The sequence below is a fragment of the Drosophila innubila genome (genome assembly GCF_004354385.1).
Source record: "Drosophila innubila isolate TH190305 chromosome 2L unlocalized genomic scaffold, UK_Dinn_1.0 4_B_2L, whole genome shotgun sequence".
NCBI lineage: Eukaryota > Metazoa > Arthropoda > Insecta > Diptera > Drosophilidae > Drosophila > Drosophila innubila.
This window is the reverse complement of record NW_022995372.1, coordinates 23,826,892-23,845,418: the sequence shown is the minus strand read 5'-3', so window position 1 is coordinate 23,845,418 and position 18,527 is coordinate 23,826,892. Positions and strand designations below refer to the sequence as shown.

At 37.5% G+C, this 18,527-nt stretch overlaps 2 protein-coding genes across 2 annotated transcripts; one reads left to right on the top strand and one right to left on the bottom strand.

The window, feature by feature from the left end:
* The first annotated feature begins 6,950 nt into the window (after positions 1-6,950).
* Positions 6,951-7,649, top strand: LOC117781240 (ER membrane protein complex subunit 7 homolog). The gene has a single exon (XM_034617993.1). The coding sequence runs from the start codon at positions 6,951-6,953 to the stop codon at positions 7,647-7,649; it is 699 nt and encodes a 232-aa protein (XP_034473884.1).
* An 883-nt stretch (positions 7,650-8,532) lies between these two features.
* LOC117781117 (protein teashirt) lies at positions 8,533-17,405 on the bottom strand. Its single transcript, XM_034617839.1, has 3 exons — positions 16,960-17,405; positions 9,064-12,421; positions 8,533-8,810 (listed from the first exon to the last, which is right to left on the bottom strand). Exons 1-2 carry the CDS (start codon positions 17,010-17,012, stop codon positions 9,460-9,462), a joined length of 3,015 nt encoding a protein of 1,004 aa, XP_034473730.1. The 5' UTR covers positions 17,013-17,405; the 3' UTR covers positions 8,533-8,810; positions 9,064-9,459.
* Between the last annotated feature and the right edge of the window lie 1,122 nt (positions 17,406-18,527).

Genomic DNA, 18,527 nt, shown 5'->3' with positions numbered 1-18,527 from the left:
ATGTCAACTTTATCATTATTTGAATTCTAATTTGATTCTGCATTCAAATTGGAAAATTAATTGTTTTTTATCACTGACCATTTTTTCCACTTTTTTTCCCCTTGACACTTTCTTTTCAAATATGTGTAACTCGATGTATAATTTGACGCTTGATTAACTGAATTTTTACATTTCGATTTTAAGCTAGATTCACCGATGGATTTACATCACCACATCTAAGTATCAGATGAAAAAGGGAAAATGAGTGGAAGAACTCTTGAAAACTTAGTCTAAGTGAATTTTGAAAAACTTCTTTTAGTTTGTAGCCAGTTCAAAGAAGCCAAATTGCTAACATAAGCAGCGTTAACTTGGCCATAAGGATCTTGACTTTTGCCAATCACAACAAAGTTGAGTTAGGTCGCTATAAAGTTGAGATACAAATATGGCATGAAAATCTGCTAAAGCCAATGCAATGCGATATCCGAATACTTGAAGATGTTGTTGTCGTTATTGTTGTTGTCGAGGTTGTTGTCGATGCTCTTGTTGTTGTTGTTGTTGTTGTTGTCACGGCCGATTGGCCTTTTAGCAAACGCTTTTTGTGCCAATAGCAAAGCGGTTGTTGCCCGTTTCCCCCCCTCTTTGCAGTTCTGGTTGTTGTTGCTGCTCTTGTTGTTGTTGTTGTTGTTGTCAGCGTCTCGTTGTTGAACGACCTGTAGCCTGCTCCCGTTGTAAATGTAGTCGCCATCGTCGTCGCCGTCGTCGTCGTCACAGACGACATCACACATTGACCATGGCCAGTGTAGAATTTGGTGCAATTGTCGTGGCAGCTTCACCTCCAACTGCCTCTCTTCCCGCTCTCTCCCTCTTCCTACTCCCGCACCTACTCCTCCCTCATCTGACAACGGCTTTAGTTTCTACCTTCTGCCACAACCACAACCACCTCTGGCCCTGGCCCTGGCTAAGGCTTTTGGGCCTGGTTCTCTTTCTGGTCTCTGCTCCATGTCTGATTTACGATCCCCAAACAGATGCAACCGATGCAACCGATTCCGTGGCCAAGATCGTCGCCACGGTTATGCCAGGTCAGTTCCATTATTTTCTGGCCAATTCGCCATTGTTACAAATGCTAATTTTGATATTTTGTATTTAAATGCACAGGAGGCAAAGAAATGCTCACGGCATAGAACTTTATGGTGCACTTACACTTTATGTCCTACACATCGAAGGGGTATCTATAGTTGCTTGTTGCCTTTGTAACACTCGAATCTAATTAATATTTAAAATTTAAATTGTTGAAAATGCAATTTTTGGAAAATATATATTTTCAAGTTCTTAAATAATTTTAAAATGTGTTCAATGTATATTTTATGTTTCAATCCAAGAAATGTTAAGATACTAGAAATAAAGTACAAAGAGAATTCCTAAAATATTGTAGCAATGCAGTTTAATTTCGAAACTTTAAAGATCTAGACTTAAGTTGTAAGTAAATATTGACATTTTTTAAAAATAATATTTAAATATATATTATATTGAGATGCATTTTTATACATCATTCATCCACCTTTTAATATTTATCGCATTTTAATTGTATTTATGAACGTTATATGTAAAGAATACTATAACTCTACTTCGAAGTTTATTTAGCTATCTTGATCAAAACCTTTAATACCTTATCTAAAAAAATAAAATTAATTTTATAAAATTTAACTTCAAATTTCAAACTAGAATTATTTTATAGTTCTTAGAGCATATTCCTTGTCGACTTGAGTTGCAAATTCTTTCTTTAGCTTATTTTCTAGTTCATGCCGCAAATGTGGCATTGAATTTCATATTGCGCGCTCTACAGCAACCGTCTAGCAACTGATGCTGACTCTTCCCCTCCCTGTCCCTCAAGCAATCGCCCAATCGTCCAATCGGATTCACAATCGTAAGCGTCGCACTTGGGGAAACTCGTCTCGTTGCTGCTCCAACGTCGCCAGAGTTTCGATCGTCTTCGTCGTCTTCGTCGTCGTCGTTGCTGTAATGGATGTTATGTTCTGGCGGCGATCGCATGACAGGCGCATGTTGCAGCCGCTGGCATCCGCACCATTATGGCAACCTGGCAACCTGGCAACTTGGCAACTGTGATCCCCAGTGGTCTCCTGGTCTCCTGGTCCTCAATGATCTTCGGCGTCCCTGCCCAGCGAATGCATCGCGCATTCCCCAAAAAGCGTGTAATCAATAAACAACAAGAGCCATCGAAGCTACGATCCGATGCCCCCTTCAAGAGCCTGGTTACCTCCTACCCAAAAACTCAAACCCGATCCCGACCTCTCCCTCTCCCTCTCTCTCTCTCGCTCTCGCTCTCGCTCTTTGGAGACAGGCATCTCGTGTAACCTATGGGAATGCTGAACAGACTTGGCGATTGCGCTCGATTGTATCTGTTTTATTTTTCCTTCGCTCTTCTTCTGCCTTTTTGTATCTGGATAATGATCCATTGTTTGCATCTTGAACTTGTTTTAAATGCGCGCGCACTCACACACCACCTTCTCCCAACTTCACTCCATCTTGTTGCAGCCTCCTCATCATCAGCAGCAGCATCATCATCATCATCATCATCATCCTTATCCTCATTCTCAACGTCGCGTCGTCGTCGTCGTCGTCGTTGTCTTTTGCCTCGTCGTGGTCGTCAATGCAGCAGCCATATCTGGACTCAGCCTGATTCATTCGATGCAGACCACAACCAAGAGAAAAGAAGAAGAAGAAACAAAGCAGCAAAAATTGCTGAGCTATCCAGAAGACATGTTCAACAATTTTCTTTTAATTAGAAGATATTTTTGCGCCCATTAGAATATGTTACGTCACTTGGGAATTTGGTTATAGTGCATGCCAGAGCGGACAGGGCCACCTTGTAATCGGGCATGAAGAGCTTCATAGATCAGTTCATAGAGATCGACTATAAATCGACTAAATATGTTCTGTAGAAAGTCAGTTCTGCAATGTATTAAACTTGTAAGCATTTATTTTGGTGAATCTTTTATTCAATTTATATATATAGTAAAAACCATTAAAAAAATGAAGAACCCACTTCAGTCCCAACTACAGGGTATTCCCTTATCTTATTTCAATAATTTATTTCTATTAATCTGTTAAATAAAACTTTTTTGAATTAATCTCAAGATTAGGTCGTAAATACAGAACTCGCTCACGTGAGAAAGAACTAACCTGTTCCAATATGCTCACATAATAATATATAATATTCTCAATATCAGTTTTTAAGAACTTAACAACAATACGATTCCATAAACAATTTTAATCTAATCGCTCGCAATGAATAAGCAATAATTCCTGTAAGAAATATGATCAGCAACGATTAAATGCTTATAAATCAATCAAAATGTTGATAGCCCATTGACGGATTTACAATCAGAGTTCTATGTCTATAAGGCTTTATTATTATATTTCTGCAAACTGATCATAAATCTTAAATTCAGATTGGCAAGTGAATACAATTCGTATTCGACGTGACTCTATCGAGTCTTAAATGCTGTGTAGTATCATATATTATATATTATACAAATAATCAAGTATATACATATATACCTTTATTCGAATAGCATTTGAACGATTGTAAGAAAATTGTTTAATAGCATTGCTTAAGATAAGACTCGGATTTACAAGTTGAAGTTCTCTTATCAATCAGCTTGGACAGCTATTCCAGGTACACTCATATGTCACACAACGAATACCTAATGAATACGAGTACTCATAACTCTACCCTTTCTGGTAAGATGATTTGCATGGCAATTCCAATGAAATATCCAAGCTGACAACATAAATATTCAGCTTAAAAACTGAAACCTTTGTTTTAGTTTTTATTTTATTTAAATTTTTGGTTTTTTTTTTTAGATGGAAAAGAACTTTTAAATATTCATGGGCGATATTTGTCGAAGCGACAGATCTCGCAAGTTGTCCATGTCGATGGTACGATCGATTGTCCTCCTGACTTGTCCTTTGTTTCAGCTCAATGCCAATGTCGATTGTTTAGGAACCAAATGCCAATAACAATGGGTCATTTGGCTGTGATTCTTTCTGGCCAGGCTAACTTACCGCAAAACGTTACCGATCCTGACAGCCAACAAGTATTGCACGACTTTGGCTCTTGTCCTTGTTCCCATCTTCTTATTTTCATTCCCTTCCTTTTATTTTTTTTTCTTTTGGGTCCACTGAGTGATTTATTTAGTTTGTGTCAATTCCTGAAATTATTGGCCCCAAACTAGCAGCCAATTCCATTTTGTTTGCCATCAAGTTTTTTGTCGTCGTGCTGACGTCTCCTGCATAACTTAACACATTTCGGTATTCCCCAGAAAACCCAGTTCATAGAACACCTTTGGAATATCCCTTAAGAAAATCTCTAAAGATACCAAAAACTTGTTGATACTTTTAGGTATGTTTTAAATCTTTATATTGTGATTAAATGAATGAAGTTCGACGAAGAACGGGAAAAAGGTTTTGGATACTTGGAGTCTTACATTGTCAATTGCGTAAGTTGAATATATAAATAATATTTCCAAATCTATTTTTAAATCAAATCTTTTTATATTAATTAAACTAATTTGCTTTTCTAAAACGAAGCTAATTTAAAAATTTGGTCTGGTTGGTTGTATTTATTCTGCTAAATGATATATATACAGGTGTAATCCAGAAATCTCTAGAGTTTTTGAAGAGAATTGCTTTTGAAAACAACCGTTCGGAATGTCGGTGTTCCTTAAATGTCAGAGATTTAGTTTTTTTCAAACATATTTCTGAAGTCAAAAAAATTTGCTTGCTTTCAGTTTTAACAACATTTATGTGTTGAGGAATATTATGTTTAATTAGCAAAACTATCAAAAATGTATTTTATGCGTTTTTATTTAATTTTAAAGTTATTTTAATTTAATTCAAAAAATTTTTCATTTTGTCAAAACTTTGACTAATTTTTTAGACGTTTGAAAGCAATGCTATATAACACCTCTGATACATAAAATAATTTTATATTATTTTTATGAACAAATTTTTTTTATCTTTTATCACTTTGCATTTAATTCCTGCTAAACATAACAGTGTCTCACAGCTAAGTTCAACCAGTAACTGAACAATATATAGGCAAATGGTGAGTTTAAATAAAATAAATTAAAATTTATTTATTTTTATATATGTAGTATATATTATATTTCAATATTTTCTATTTTCTATGTCTCTCAATCCTTCTCTCAAATAACAATCAATGTAAAAAAATCAACTTTGTTTGAACGCTGAGTTCATTATAGCGTTGCTTGACTGTGTTTGCATAGGCAAACGTATTGTTAAATGGCAAATCACGTTGCAAACATTTCGAGCATTCAGGCAACTGATGATTTGTGCTGAAATCGCAGCAACTTAATCTACATCTGAATACGCGAGTTCGAAATGCCAAAGACGAATCGCAACTTGGGTTGGATTGAGATTGCATTTGAGTGCATTCAGTTCATTCAGTTCAGGTACTCGTAAATAGGTAGCACATTCGAAATGGAGAAGCCACCGCTTGTTGGAGCCATAATTTAAATTTTCATGCGCCTCGGCTGTCAATTGAGTGCAGCCAACAACTCAGTTTAATGGCAGAGACCAAGAGGAGCAACAACAACAACCACAGCAGAAATTTAAATAGATACAACAACCACAGGCTGTGGAAACACTGCAGCCACAGTGGCTTTGAATGGCGCTAAATCAAACGATGGCCACGAAATTGCCATGATGACGACACAGCGATGATAATGATGATGATTATGTTAATCATAATGATGATGAGCATGCAACAGCATGAGGCATGCTCCTCGGTGGTGCGATGGTTGAGCTTGAGAAAATTATTGGTGGAAAAATCGTTGGGCACTTGTTGAAATCTCAGTGCTACTTGCAACTTTGCAACGCCGAAAAAAAAACTAAAGAAAAAAAATTATTGCACATGTTGCAAAGACGGCAAGTCGAAATTATCGCATAATCGTGTTTGCCACATTTTGTGGCAATTTCAGTTCAGTTGCTTCTGCCTCTCTCTGCACACAGAAGCGACAACGTGTTGCATGCGCACAGAACGTTCCTCAAAAAGTGCAAATTTGTGGCAGCTACTTGTACTTGTGCCACAAGAAAGCAAAGGTTCAACCAGCTGCCACATATGCCGTCGATCGGCCAGCAAAAAGTCACAATGGTCACGATCAACGTCTGGCGCGGGTGGGGAGAGGAGGGGAGAGGCCGGCTGATTGTGGCATGCCACTCAAATGAGTCATTTAGAAAGCGGTAATTTCTGACAATGCTCACTCTTAGTTATAATGAATAAATATGTCTAGTTTAATTCCAAATCAAATATAAGTATGATAATAATGTGACATTGGAGGGCAGCTAAAAATGTTCCTATTTTAAACGTCTCTGCTTTATACAATGCAATTATGTTTACTAAATTATAATATTTAATATAAAGTTTACGATATTAACGATATTAATTTAATTTTTTTTTCATTTAATAGCTAAAATATAAAAACCAAAAAATTTAAGTATTAGTTTCTGACATTAAAGTGACTTTGGAGGCACGATTGAGCTAATTATCAACTATGATTAGTTTGCAACAAAATAATCCTTGTACTTAAAAAGAAAAATCGTTTTCTAATATCATCTATATTTTTAAAACAATAGAAATATAAAGAAAAAAAAAGATGAAAAATAAACATTTTCAAAATAAGTGATCTCAAAATAAAAACACTTTCTCTACTTTTAAAAAGTTTTGGTAGTCGACGTATTTTTTAAACTAAGTTCATATTTAAGAAGTTTCCAACATTGAACATATTTATTTACTCAATTTGTCACCTCACCAAAAAAAAATTGCTTTGGTTTAACAGTCTCAAAAATCTTAAATAACAATCCGTTTCAAAGCCTGTGAAAACTTTTTCTCACACACACAGTTCGATTTCAAACGCCAAATCGAAAAAATGTTGAAAAATGCAGTAATTTTCCTAGTGGTGAGCTCTTTGCTTGGACTTTCTACCTCTCAAGTGGAAGACAACGAGTTGATCACTGAGAATATAGCCGACGAGTTACACACTATTGAAGGCCTGATACTGCCCCCCAATCCAGAGTTACATGTGGGGAAAAAATGGCCGGCTGATATTACAGTCTCTGTGAATGGCGGAGAATATTTGGGATTTGTGCGTCAGGATGGCAACTTTGTTGTAAGCGGTGTCCCCTCAGGATCTTACGTATTGGAGGCGCAACATCCGGATATTTATTTTCAGCCGGTGCTTGTTGACATCTCATACAAAGGCAATTTTCGCGCAAGAAAATTAAGTCACATTAGGCCAAATCAAGTGGTAAAATTGCCCTATCCACTCTATCTGAAGCCAATCCGACGTCACAGATACTTTCGCATTCGGGAACAATGGAATATCATGGATTATGTCCTGAATCCCATGGTACTGCTCATGGTAGTGCCCTTGGTGTTGATGCTATTGCTTCCCCGATTGATCAACGATCCTGAAACCAAGCGTGAGATCGAGAATATACAATTTCCCAAGATTCCGACAGTAGTTCCCGATTTTGGTGATATGCTCACTTCGTTCCTAGCTGGCAAGCGTTCTCCCGAGAAACAGAAAAAAGCGAGTACGGGAATTCCAAACCGAAAACGCAATTAGAAAATCTATTTTAAAGATATTTGCGGTTGTAAAAATTTCATTTGCTATTGCCAACTGAATAATATATGAGTTCAAGTCGATTTTATAGTTTTCCTATTTACAAATAAGAATTAATAATACTCAAATGTATTCATCTTTACAGATTTCTGAATCCTTATATTATCTAAAATGTTTTTATTCTTCTTACTCTGATCTCTCAGACACTATAGTAAAAACTATAAAATAAAAATATCTTGCGCGTTAAATCAGATCCATATAGTTATTTATAGTTTTTCTATTACAAAATAAGAATTAATAATACTCAAATTTTCCCAGAAAATTAATTAAATTTACAGATTTTTGAATCCTTTTATTATCTTAAATGTTTTTATTCTTCTTACTCTGATCTCTCAGACACTATAATAAGAACTATAAAATACAAATATCTTGCGCTTTGAATCAGATCTCTTTAATTGAGATCCACCATATTTTTTTGAGTCCAGTTCCCAACTGATTAACAGCTATTTTGGAACGTTCACTTAGGGGTTGAAATAGTTTGTTTTGTGTAATTCATTTCCTTCTTATGGAGGCGTGCCTCTAGAGACGTTCATTACGCCGAAATCTACAAGACATTTTGAAAATAAAATTTAGGGTTAAAATCGAATTGAACCCATCAAAAGGTTTTCTAAAATGAAAAAAAAAATGGTTTCAAATAATAGAACGAATTTGCCAAGCTAAAACTTTCTATAATTTTATTAAAACTCTTCTATATTTTGCTTTTCAAAGGTTATTTGGAATTGGAGCTTCTCTTAAAGTAAGTCTTGAGATTTGAACACTTTCATTAATTACCAAGTACTGTAATTTCATTCATTTTTCCTCCCACATTAAAAAGTACAAATGGCGGTTTAAAAATTCAATAAAAGTCGGTTTATTTTGATCACAATGATTCATTTTTTTTTTCAAATTTCATTCTCCTTGCCCAGGCATTTGGCAGCCCTGAGAAGGGCTTTTATACATCCAATTAGTTAAATCTTTTTAAATTTTTCTTAAGTTTTTTTTCTTATAATTTTTATTTTAGTTACTTGGGCAAAGGACCCAACGGTACAGATTTTCGAAGCCAAGTTTTCAGCGCAGCGTAGCCAAAGTCTTTCAAGGATGTCAAACCAGGCGCAGTTGGGAATCCTGTAAAAGCAAATAACAGGAGAGTTTTCGAATTAATAAGTTGATGAAGAAAAGTAGAAAAAGGGATAGTTTACGAAAATTTAAGATTAAGAAAAATATAAATAATAGAAGAATACGAATAAAGAGTCTAGAAAATAGAATAGAACCGAGGAAAGTGTAAGAAATGTTTTAAAATAAATAGAATACAAATAATAATAAAAACAAAGAAGGGAAATAGAAAATTAAAAAGTCTTAGATCATTTGTGCTAATTACCTTGAAAAAGTCGGCCCAGTTGCCTAGCTGAAGGTGGGCGTGGCGCACATAAATGGGCGGCAGGAGCGCAATTCTCCCTCGATTGCCGATCTGTCATCATATGTCTATATAGACATAATATGATGGATGAATGTGGTTGTTGTCTTTTGCAAAGATGTCGTCGAGCCGTCGAGCTGATGAAGCTGAAGCTGTAGCGGCAGTTGGACATTGACCGCCCCTCGCCCCCGCCCTCTCACTCCCCACACTTGCCCCGGGCGGGGGGAGGCAGGGAGCAAGTCAGGAGGCAAACAAAAAGGTTGACAAAAAATCGATCGATTGATTTTTGTTCCAAAACAACGAAAAATGATTCGGTGGCAACAATTCGTGGCGCGTGTTTTGTTTCCCCTCACCTTCTCTTTAGGCGGTCTTCTCTTTCTTCACGCAGAATTGACGCAGAGCGGCAAGAGAATTGCTGGCACTTAGATTCTCCGGCGTGGCATCAATAACTCCCCCTGCCACTCCCACGCCCCCTCCTCCACCCAATCCAACTGTTCCTGCTCCCGTTGCGGTCAATTTGGAGCGTGTATTGGCGCCGCTGCTGCTGCCGAGAGAATCGAACATGGAGGAGAGCGCGTTGAGAGAATCACTTGGATAGGATGATTTCTTGCCTCCCTCGTTGCTGCTGCCGTGACTCGAGGCGGGCGATTTGGGCGTGGCCGAGCGTTGACTGTCCGCCGGACTGCGCGGCGGCAGAGGAAGACGCGACGCGGATTGTGGACTGACCGCAGCTGGCGAGGATTTGGGTGAACCACTGCCATTGTTATTGTTATTATTATTATTGCTACTATTATTATTGTTGTTGTTGTTGTTGTTGTTATTGTAGTTGCCATTGAGCAGCGGAGCTTCAGCATCCGCTTCGGTATCCGCTTCCGCTTTGGTCTCATCTTGCGGTTCATCGCTTATTTCCGACTTGATCTCCATTTTGAGACTCGTTTCCGGCTCCTGTTTAATGGGCGCCTCCAGCTGGACAACTTGTGGCTGTTGTTGCTTCTCGGGCGTTGGCGCCTCCAGACGTGGGCGTGGCGCCTCTGCGCTGCACTCGCTGCCGCTGCGCTCGCTGCTCGTGTAGCGATAATGCTGATAATACGGATCATTGGTATCGATCAAGGGCTTATTGTAGTCCACCGTCTCATCGATGCCCAGACGCTTCAGGATGCTGCTGGCCACCGGCGAAGTGTTCTTCGTGGATGAGTTCGATGGCGAACTGGCGGGCAAACTGGCGTGACGAGGCGGCGTATCAAAGCTGGTGGTGAACATCTGCTCGATGGCACTCAAGACGGAGGAGGAGCCGGCTGCCTTGCCAGCAGTCGTGTTGTTGTTGCCCGCGTTAATCTTCTCCAGCTCGGGCGATTTGTTCTTGGCCAACAGCTGCGCTGCCTTGGCTATTTCCTCAGGTGACTTGACACCTGTAATATACTGTCGCATGCGCTCGGCAAACAAAGCTGCCTCGGATTTCTCTGGTTTCCCCGTGGCCGCAGCACTCTTCTCCACAGCATGCTCCTCGGGATTTGCCTTGAGTTCCAAGAGTTTCCTCACCGGCAGCGATTTTTCCCGCTTCTTGGGAGCTGGTCTCTTCCTGGCACCCGCCGATTGCAGCAAGGGTTCCGCATAGTGATTATTCTTGGCCATGTGATTGCTCAGATCGCCGAGAGAGCTGAACGCCTTGTCGCACACCTTGCACGTGAGCACGGCGGAGAGAGTGCGACTCTCCTCGGAGCTGAGACTATTCTGACTATTGTCCTTGCCGTGATCATTCGCATTGGCGTTGCCAGACTTGATCGAGATGTTCTGCTCCTGCGAGAGTATATTCGTATAGTGCTGCGTCTCCTGCATGTGCTTCGTCATCTCGCCGAGAGAGCGGAAACTCTCTCCACATCTCATGCACTTGAGTATCTGCATTGCCTGCTCCACTCCCTTGCCCAACCACACGTTCTGCCCTCGCACCAGTTTCCTCGGCAAGGGGGTGGGCGGATCACCGCGATATTGAAATGCATTTTTCACATTTGCCGATGGCGTTTGATTGCCAGCGTTGCCAGACTGCTTGCGTTGGTGGTGCTGCTGCTGTTGCTGTTGATTGTGGTGGTGTTGTTGCTGTTGGTGGTGTTGCTGCTGTTGCTGGTGGTTGTGGTGGTGGTGTTGCTGCTGCTGCTGCTGTTGGTGGTGCGTCTGATTGCTGGGCAAATTGCCAAATGGTGGCACATTGACACCACAATGCTTGCTGTCCTTCATGTGGGTGGTGAGCGCCTCCAGCGTGGGAAAACTTTGCTTGCACCACACGCACCTGAACACCGAACTTGCCACACCCTTATTCTGCCAATGCGACTGCCAAATATTATGACGTGCTTTGGTCACACCACCGCCCTCAGTGTGGTTGTTGGTGGTGCTGCTGCTGCTGCCGCTGCTGTTGTTGTGGTTGGCGGTGTTGCTGCTGTTGTTGGCGGGACTTTTGCTTGGTGGTGCAGCTGCTGCTGCAGTTGTTGGTGGTGTTGCCTTGCTCTGTGGCTTCTCCTTGTGCAGATTTGCACCACCACCAGCACCACCCTTGACAATATCCGACATCTTCTCGAGCGGATCCACCACGAGATCATTTTTGCCATTCCAATCGGGAAATTGTCCCGCTCGGAAAATATTGGCAGCCGCCACAGCTGCCAAATAGGGATTCACTCCGGGCAACAGCGCCGAGGAGGCGGAAGCGGAGGACGCAGCTGGAGGAGCAGCTATTGCCGGCGGACTTTCTGATTTGAACATTTTCTTCACCTGGATCTGTCCAATATTGGATTCATTTTCATGACTGCGTTTCCGTGTTCCCACCGAGAGATCCAACGGATTATTGCCGCCATCATCGAACTCCTCCTCCTCCTCCTCAGAGGCCACGGGCTCCGCCGACTCCGCTCGAGCGTACAAATTGGTGCGGAAGTCCAACGCCTCCGAGTGGCTGCTGGAGGCGGTGGGTGACGCTTGTGGTGGCAGCTTGAACGGCGCTGCCGCCTCGCTGGCCAGTGGCAGGGGCAAGCGGGGACCTGCCGCCGCAGCAGCCGCCAGTGGGAAGCCATATTGTTGGGCGGCAGCCGCCACCATGTGCAGATACGCCTCCATCGAGGAGGGCTGAGCGGGCAGCGATTGCGGCACTGCCGGGAATGTTGAGTGCATCGCTGTCGATGTTGGCACCACGCCGGGCATCACGCCCCCCGCCAGACTCGACGCGTCCCTCTGTCCACCACCTCCATTGCCATTGTCCGAGGAGTTGGAGTCGTGGGAGGGGCAACGTTCGCTCGAATTTGCCGATTCCGTTGATCGGGGACGTGCTGTGGGCAGGGCACTAAAATTGGAAAGAAAAGAAAGAGAAATTAGTAATGATAAAATTTATAACTCAAAAATAATAGTTTTTGAAAATTAAATATCGAAAACAAGTCGATAGCATATCGATAAGGTATCGATAAATAATAGAAAGTTTACATTTATCGATAAGTTCAACTCGTGCTACATTCAATTGTAGAATATTAAAAATTGTATTTATAATTTTGAAAACTTAATAAAATCTGAAAATGAGTTATTTCTTTGTCGCTTTCTCAATTCTATTTCGCTTTAGTAACTCTGGATTAATCCGAACATATAAATACATTTTGATTATCAATTTTTCAATGGAAACATTATTTATTTTAAATAAATATAAATTATATACAAAAAATTGTAAATACATAAATAAATATTCAGAATTTCCCAAGTATATTCACTTTTTCTACGAACTAAACTAGCCCTACATAAGTTATTAATAATTTGCCCACATTTAACTACAAATTTTAGTGCTAATTAGTCTTAATTTATTTAGACACAATACTCTTATGACCTCCATGTTCCCTTTATCTGTACCAAAGTTCCCAGATTAAACTAATTTCATGAGCTTTGATAACCCCAATCATAATTGCGCTTATTTTACAACATGCTTAATATAGATTTAATCATTTGATTAAATACTTAATCAAGAAACTAATTTTAGTTATCAAGAAAAAAAATATGTCACTTTTTTAGACATTTGATTGAAGCATAACTGAAAGTTAAGATACAAATAGCAACAATTTGGAGCCAAGTTTGCAAATTTTTGCACAGCTTGATGTCTTGCTCTATTCTTCACTGTTTCTAATTCTCTCTCTCTCTCTCTTTTTTGCTATCAAAGGCCATAGATCATTAGTGAAAGCTTTTTTCAAATAACTTTTTGAAGACTTTCACGCACTGGGCAAAAGATTAGCTGATAGTTAATCGTGAAATCTGAAAACTTTATTGCTACAGATACATATATATATATATATAAGCGATTTATATGTATGTGTATGTGTGTGTGTGCATCAAGAGCAAGTGGCACAACAATGGCAACAATATGAAACATATGTCAACATTTCATTTGTTATTCAAATCTAACAACGGCCCATAAACCATAAACCAAAACGAAACTGTGCCCAGCTGTTTGAAATGCCGCCCCCCCCCTTTGCGTCTGCGTCTCTGCCACACCCCCTCCCGTACTCCTTCTCCCCCATCTCTGACTACACATTGAGGCTGACAAGTTTTGCTCGTAAAAATCGTTAAAATCGAGCTATGTATGCATATATTTATTATTATATTTGGAACAATGGTGTTTAATTCGAACTGCGTGAATTATGATCGAAGCTCATCATCGTGATTATCAACACAGATCTCTCTCTATCTCTGTCTCTATCTCCATCTCCATAAGCTTTTTTGATGAGATTTGTTTGCATTTTTTGTTTAAATCAGCTCATAAAACTGACGACGACGGCAACGACAAAAAGCCATTCCACATATTTTGCATAAATTAGGTATTCTTATAGCTATTAAATTATTTCAATAGTTATAGTTTTATTTCCTTAAAATGTTCGCTATTTTACAACTCAAAAAAAAAACGTATACAAAACTGTTTTTATCACTTTAGCAAATAGTTTCATTTGATATTCGTGCTTCAATAAATGTATAAGAATTATTTCATTTTCTTTTATATTTAATATTTATAATATATATTTGACGTGGGTGCAATGGGGATTTTTTGATGAGTCGCTGTTGAGTTGTTGATGATTTGTCCGGAAATGGCAAAAATCAGAACTTGATCAATAATTAACTGACGAATTCTGACTTGATTTGAAGCAGAGAATACGACATTTGTTGGATGTTGAAAACATTTAATCGAAAAGAGTTATGGCTGCTCTTTTAATAAACGATATGTGAGTAATGCAATTAGTCATCATATTGTGGCAAATTTAAAAGGAAGATTAAGAAAAACTGTAAGACTTGAGTTTCCCCAACTATAAAAGCAGCCAAAACTTCTGTATAATATATAATACAAGAAAAAGGACATAAGAAAAAAAAGACATAAATCTTGAAATAATATATGTAGATCTTTGCATTTCTAAGTACGTAATGAAAAGCAAATATTATAAATTTATTCAAATTAATAACTAAATGTATAAATTTTTTAGAAAAAGTTGACAGCTCTAAAATAATATAAAATTCCACTTTTTAACTATTTTACATATCAACTTCAACCGCAAAGCGATCACTCAGCTTTTGTTCAGCCTTTGTTCCACCGATTTGGCCAAGAAAAAAAAACCCATTGATGAATAGTCGAATAATATTGATGACTTTTTGATATGTTATATTTAAATCCAAGTAGGAAAACGTGATTCATTTGCAAATGTAAAGTTTTTAAATTAAGTTTAACACCTTTCTCTCACAGATACTTTATACATATACTAACGTTTAGCTGTGCGCAGTCGGCTAATTGGATTTACAGATTGCAAATAGCGATTAAGAGTCCGCATATAAACATTTTTTCGTAAGAAATACCTCAACAACAACAACAGCAACAACTGCGACAAGTTTTGCCGTCAGCAATCATAATATGCAATCTTGTTATTTGATCAAGCTTAAATCAAAATGATTTATACGCAACGCGGCGAATGTAGTTAATTACAAGATGGAATTGTCTCATTAATAAACAAATAGTTGGTCAACAGATTGACGAGTTGATCTAGGAAATAATAGAGTATATATACCTGATATATAACTGCGACATAGATACTTAGATACTTGTGCTTGCAGATACATCGATCGCATGACTAATCTCAGGCATCAAACTAAATATTACTACACAATTTCGCCACTCTCCCCCCTTTCGACCTTCTCTCAACTGCAAATTGCGAGCATAAATCTTTCAGTAATAGGCACACACGCAGATACAGATACAAAGATATACAGATACAGATACACACACCCACATGAACATAAACGAATTTGATTTCGGCTTTTTGGCTCGAAAAATCTCACTGATGATTTATTCATTATGTACGTCATCATCGCATTCGCCTTGGAAAATGATGAAAACTGAAAACTGCAGAACTTAACGGAAAATCGATATTTGAATGATGAAAAAAAAAGAAAAACAATCCTAACAATTTGTTGCACTTTTAAAGGCATCGCTTCTCTAGAGAGTTTACAAAACTCGTTTTCAATTACAATTCAATTCAATTTGAATCGTTAAATGTATCGAAAAACAAGTTTAATCGTAATGCCTATGAAAACATTTAATCAGCAGATAGTTATGAACTCGTTTAAAGCTGATTAGAATACTTTTTGACTGAGTTTATGATAATGCCTATTAAGTATGCTTTCTATATCTTTCATTGCTTTCATCATTATAAATCAATTTATATTTGAAAGTGTTCAGTGGTTGTCACTAGATATATAGATACAATCATATAGATATATATATAACTATATTTGGATTGCAAATTTATAACGACAGGTGCTCAAAATGTTGACAACACTTTTCCAGATTCGTCAGATTTATTTTCGATATCAATTATGCAAAAATAAAATCAAGAGCAATAATTTTATGGATTACCGAAACGATAACACATACGTTCTCTGATTAACCAGTTTGATTTGACGAATATTTGCGATGGTTGCAAACCAGTTTTCAATTCAATTCAATTCAATTTAAAGCAAGTATCGCAAAACAATTGCCACAGTTTAGTCGCAACAAGTTCGATAATGAGGTAAGATTAGTATCTCAAAATTCTAAGCAATCCATCACTTATATTAACTAATTAAATAAGTTGCATTAAGCATTATATAAAATAATATTTTATATATTTATTAAATCGAATGAATCTGAAATATTTGATTATAATGCATTGAGAAAATTCAAATTTTCAAAGTAATACAAAAATTTATATACATATATCTTTCGTATAATCTTAGTTTTATTGAAAATATACAAGATTTAAGTAATACTAAAAACAGTGGAGAGTGTTATGTAAAATCAACAAGTCGCATATCATGATAAGTAAATGCCACAATCAATTTTTATGAGTTCTATGAAAGTACTTCATAGAAACTTGAGATCAAAAACTATCAATTTTTTAGCTTACTTTGGGTTTTTTCCTTAGTCTTATACTTTTCAAACTGCAAGACAATCTAACTTATTTATCAATTAAACCCATTCTGAGATTCAGGGAAATTTATATAACATTTTGATTTTTTTTTTTAATGTATATATTTTTTATGGGACTTAAGATGGATTTAAGCTATTGACCAGATTAAAAAAATTTTTTTTTCAAAATATTTTCAAACCAAGCACTATATGATCTATATTGTAAGATAATAATAATAATATTATAAGAAGCCAGGTTTATTTTAAAGGATGCCCAAAAGAATTTAAACGTGCCGCTCTAGTTTAGATTAATCAAAATTAGGGATAATTCCCTAACAAATTAATAAATCTGACTATCTCTTTTTCTCCTTCTCCAAATTATATCTCCAAGTTCTAGATCTTAACTATTTAACACTTACCCGGCATTTAAAGCCTGTCTGTAGATTTCGAGCATCAACGCCTCGTGCAACATTTTCAGATTTTGCTGAATTTTGTCGGGTTTTTATTTCTTGTTTTTATTTAAAAGTGTAAATTTTGTGGGGAGTATCGGGAGGGAAATGGCAAATAAAGTATTTTGCTATTTCTTTCACTCTGTTTAAATATAACTTAATTTTAATTTGACACAATATTCATTTGTTTCAACTAATTTATATAATTTTTCAATATCTTTTCTGTTTATTTTTTTGCACTTGGTACTTTAATTTTGTATAGAATTTTTAGCGTTTGAGCTGCGTATAACTTGTGTGTTAAATAGTGTAATTTCCGTTATTCTATCAATTATTAATTAATTTTATATAGTTTTATATATGTACTTAATATTTTTCATATGGCAGACAGAAAATTTAAGTTAAGTATTTAAGTAATTTAATTAAATTTAATTTAATAATTGCATTGGAATCGTATACTTCGTTTTAATTTGTTTTGTTGATTTGTTTTAGTTTTTTTGGTGAGCAAAATATTGTTGAATATAAATATTTGTTGTTGTTGTATTGTATTTTATTTTAATTTTAATAAATATATATATATGTATATATATATTTGTTGTTGTTGCTGTTTCTTTACGTATACTTTTGTTGAACCATTTGTTGTTGTTGTTATTTTGTAGTTGCAAGATTTGCTTGTTGTTGTTTTCAGTCTTAATTAAACATTTCACGTGCAATTCATTGTTAATTTCTCTTGTTGTTGTTGTTGTGAATTTTGACTAGATATGCTGCATGTGTTGTTGTTGTTGTTGTTGTTATGCGACGCATTCAATTTAAAAATAATATATTTTTTTAAATTATTTATCTCATTTTGTTTTATTTTATTTTTTATCACACTTTAAAATGGCGTTCAATTTAATTTTTGATTTAAATAATTGAATTTCTTGTTATTATTATTGTTGTAGTTGTTGTTGTTGTATTCAGAACACGCGTCGCAGTCGCACACAATTCGCTCGATTTTGCATTTGTTTTGGTTTTGTTGTTGTTGTTGCTGTTTATCTTCTTTTCTTTTATTTTGTTTTGCTTTGGATGTGTGTGTGCGTGTTTTGTGCGGTTCATCCGGATTCCGTCGTTACTCGTTTGAGAGTCGAACAGCGAATGAATTTGTCGGCGTCGGCGTTGCCGTGTCGTCACTGGCTGCGACGCGTCGCTGCTGCTGCTGCTGCTGCTGCTTCTTCACAGTTCAGTTGAGTCTCAGTTTCAGTCTCGGTCTCGTGTCGCTTCTTCTTTGCTGCCTCTGTCTCTGCCACTGTCACTGCCACTGCTGCGTCGGCTGTCAAACTGATTCAGTCAAGAATCAGACACAAACAACAACAATGCGTTTGCGTGCTCTGCTGACGTTGCTGCTGCTTCTTCTGCTGCCGCTGCTGATTGATACCAAAAAAATGAAGTTCAAAGCGCGGTGGCAGCGACGCGCACGTTTCGTTTCCTTTCGTTTTGGATATTGTGGGGAGGGGGAGACTGGAAGCTGCGTTGGCGGCGTTCTTCTTGTTGTTGTTGCTGCT

Coding starts and splice junctions, on each gene's coding strand:
- LOC117781240 (XM_034617993.1), top strand. CDS start 6,951: ATGTTGAAAAATGCAGTAATTTTCCTAGTGGTGAGCTCTTTGCTTGGA.
- LOC117781117 (XM_034617839.1), bottom strand. CDS start 17,012: ATGTTGCACGAGGCGTTGATGCTCGAAATCTACAGACAGGCTTTAAAT. Junction 12,422..16,959: donor AGACAGGCTTTAAATGCCGG/GTAAGTGTTAAA, acceptor TTCCAATTTTAG/TGCCCTGCCCACAGCACGTC.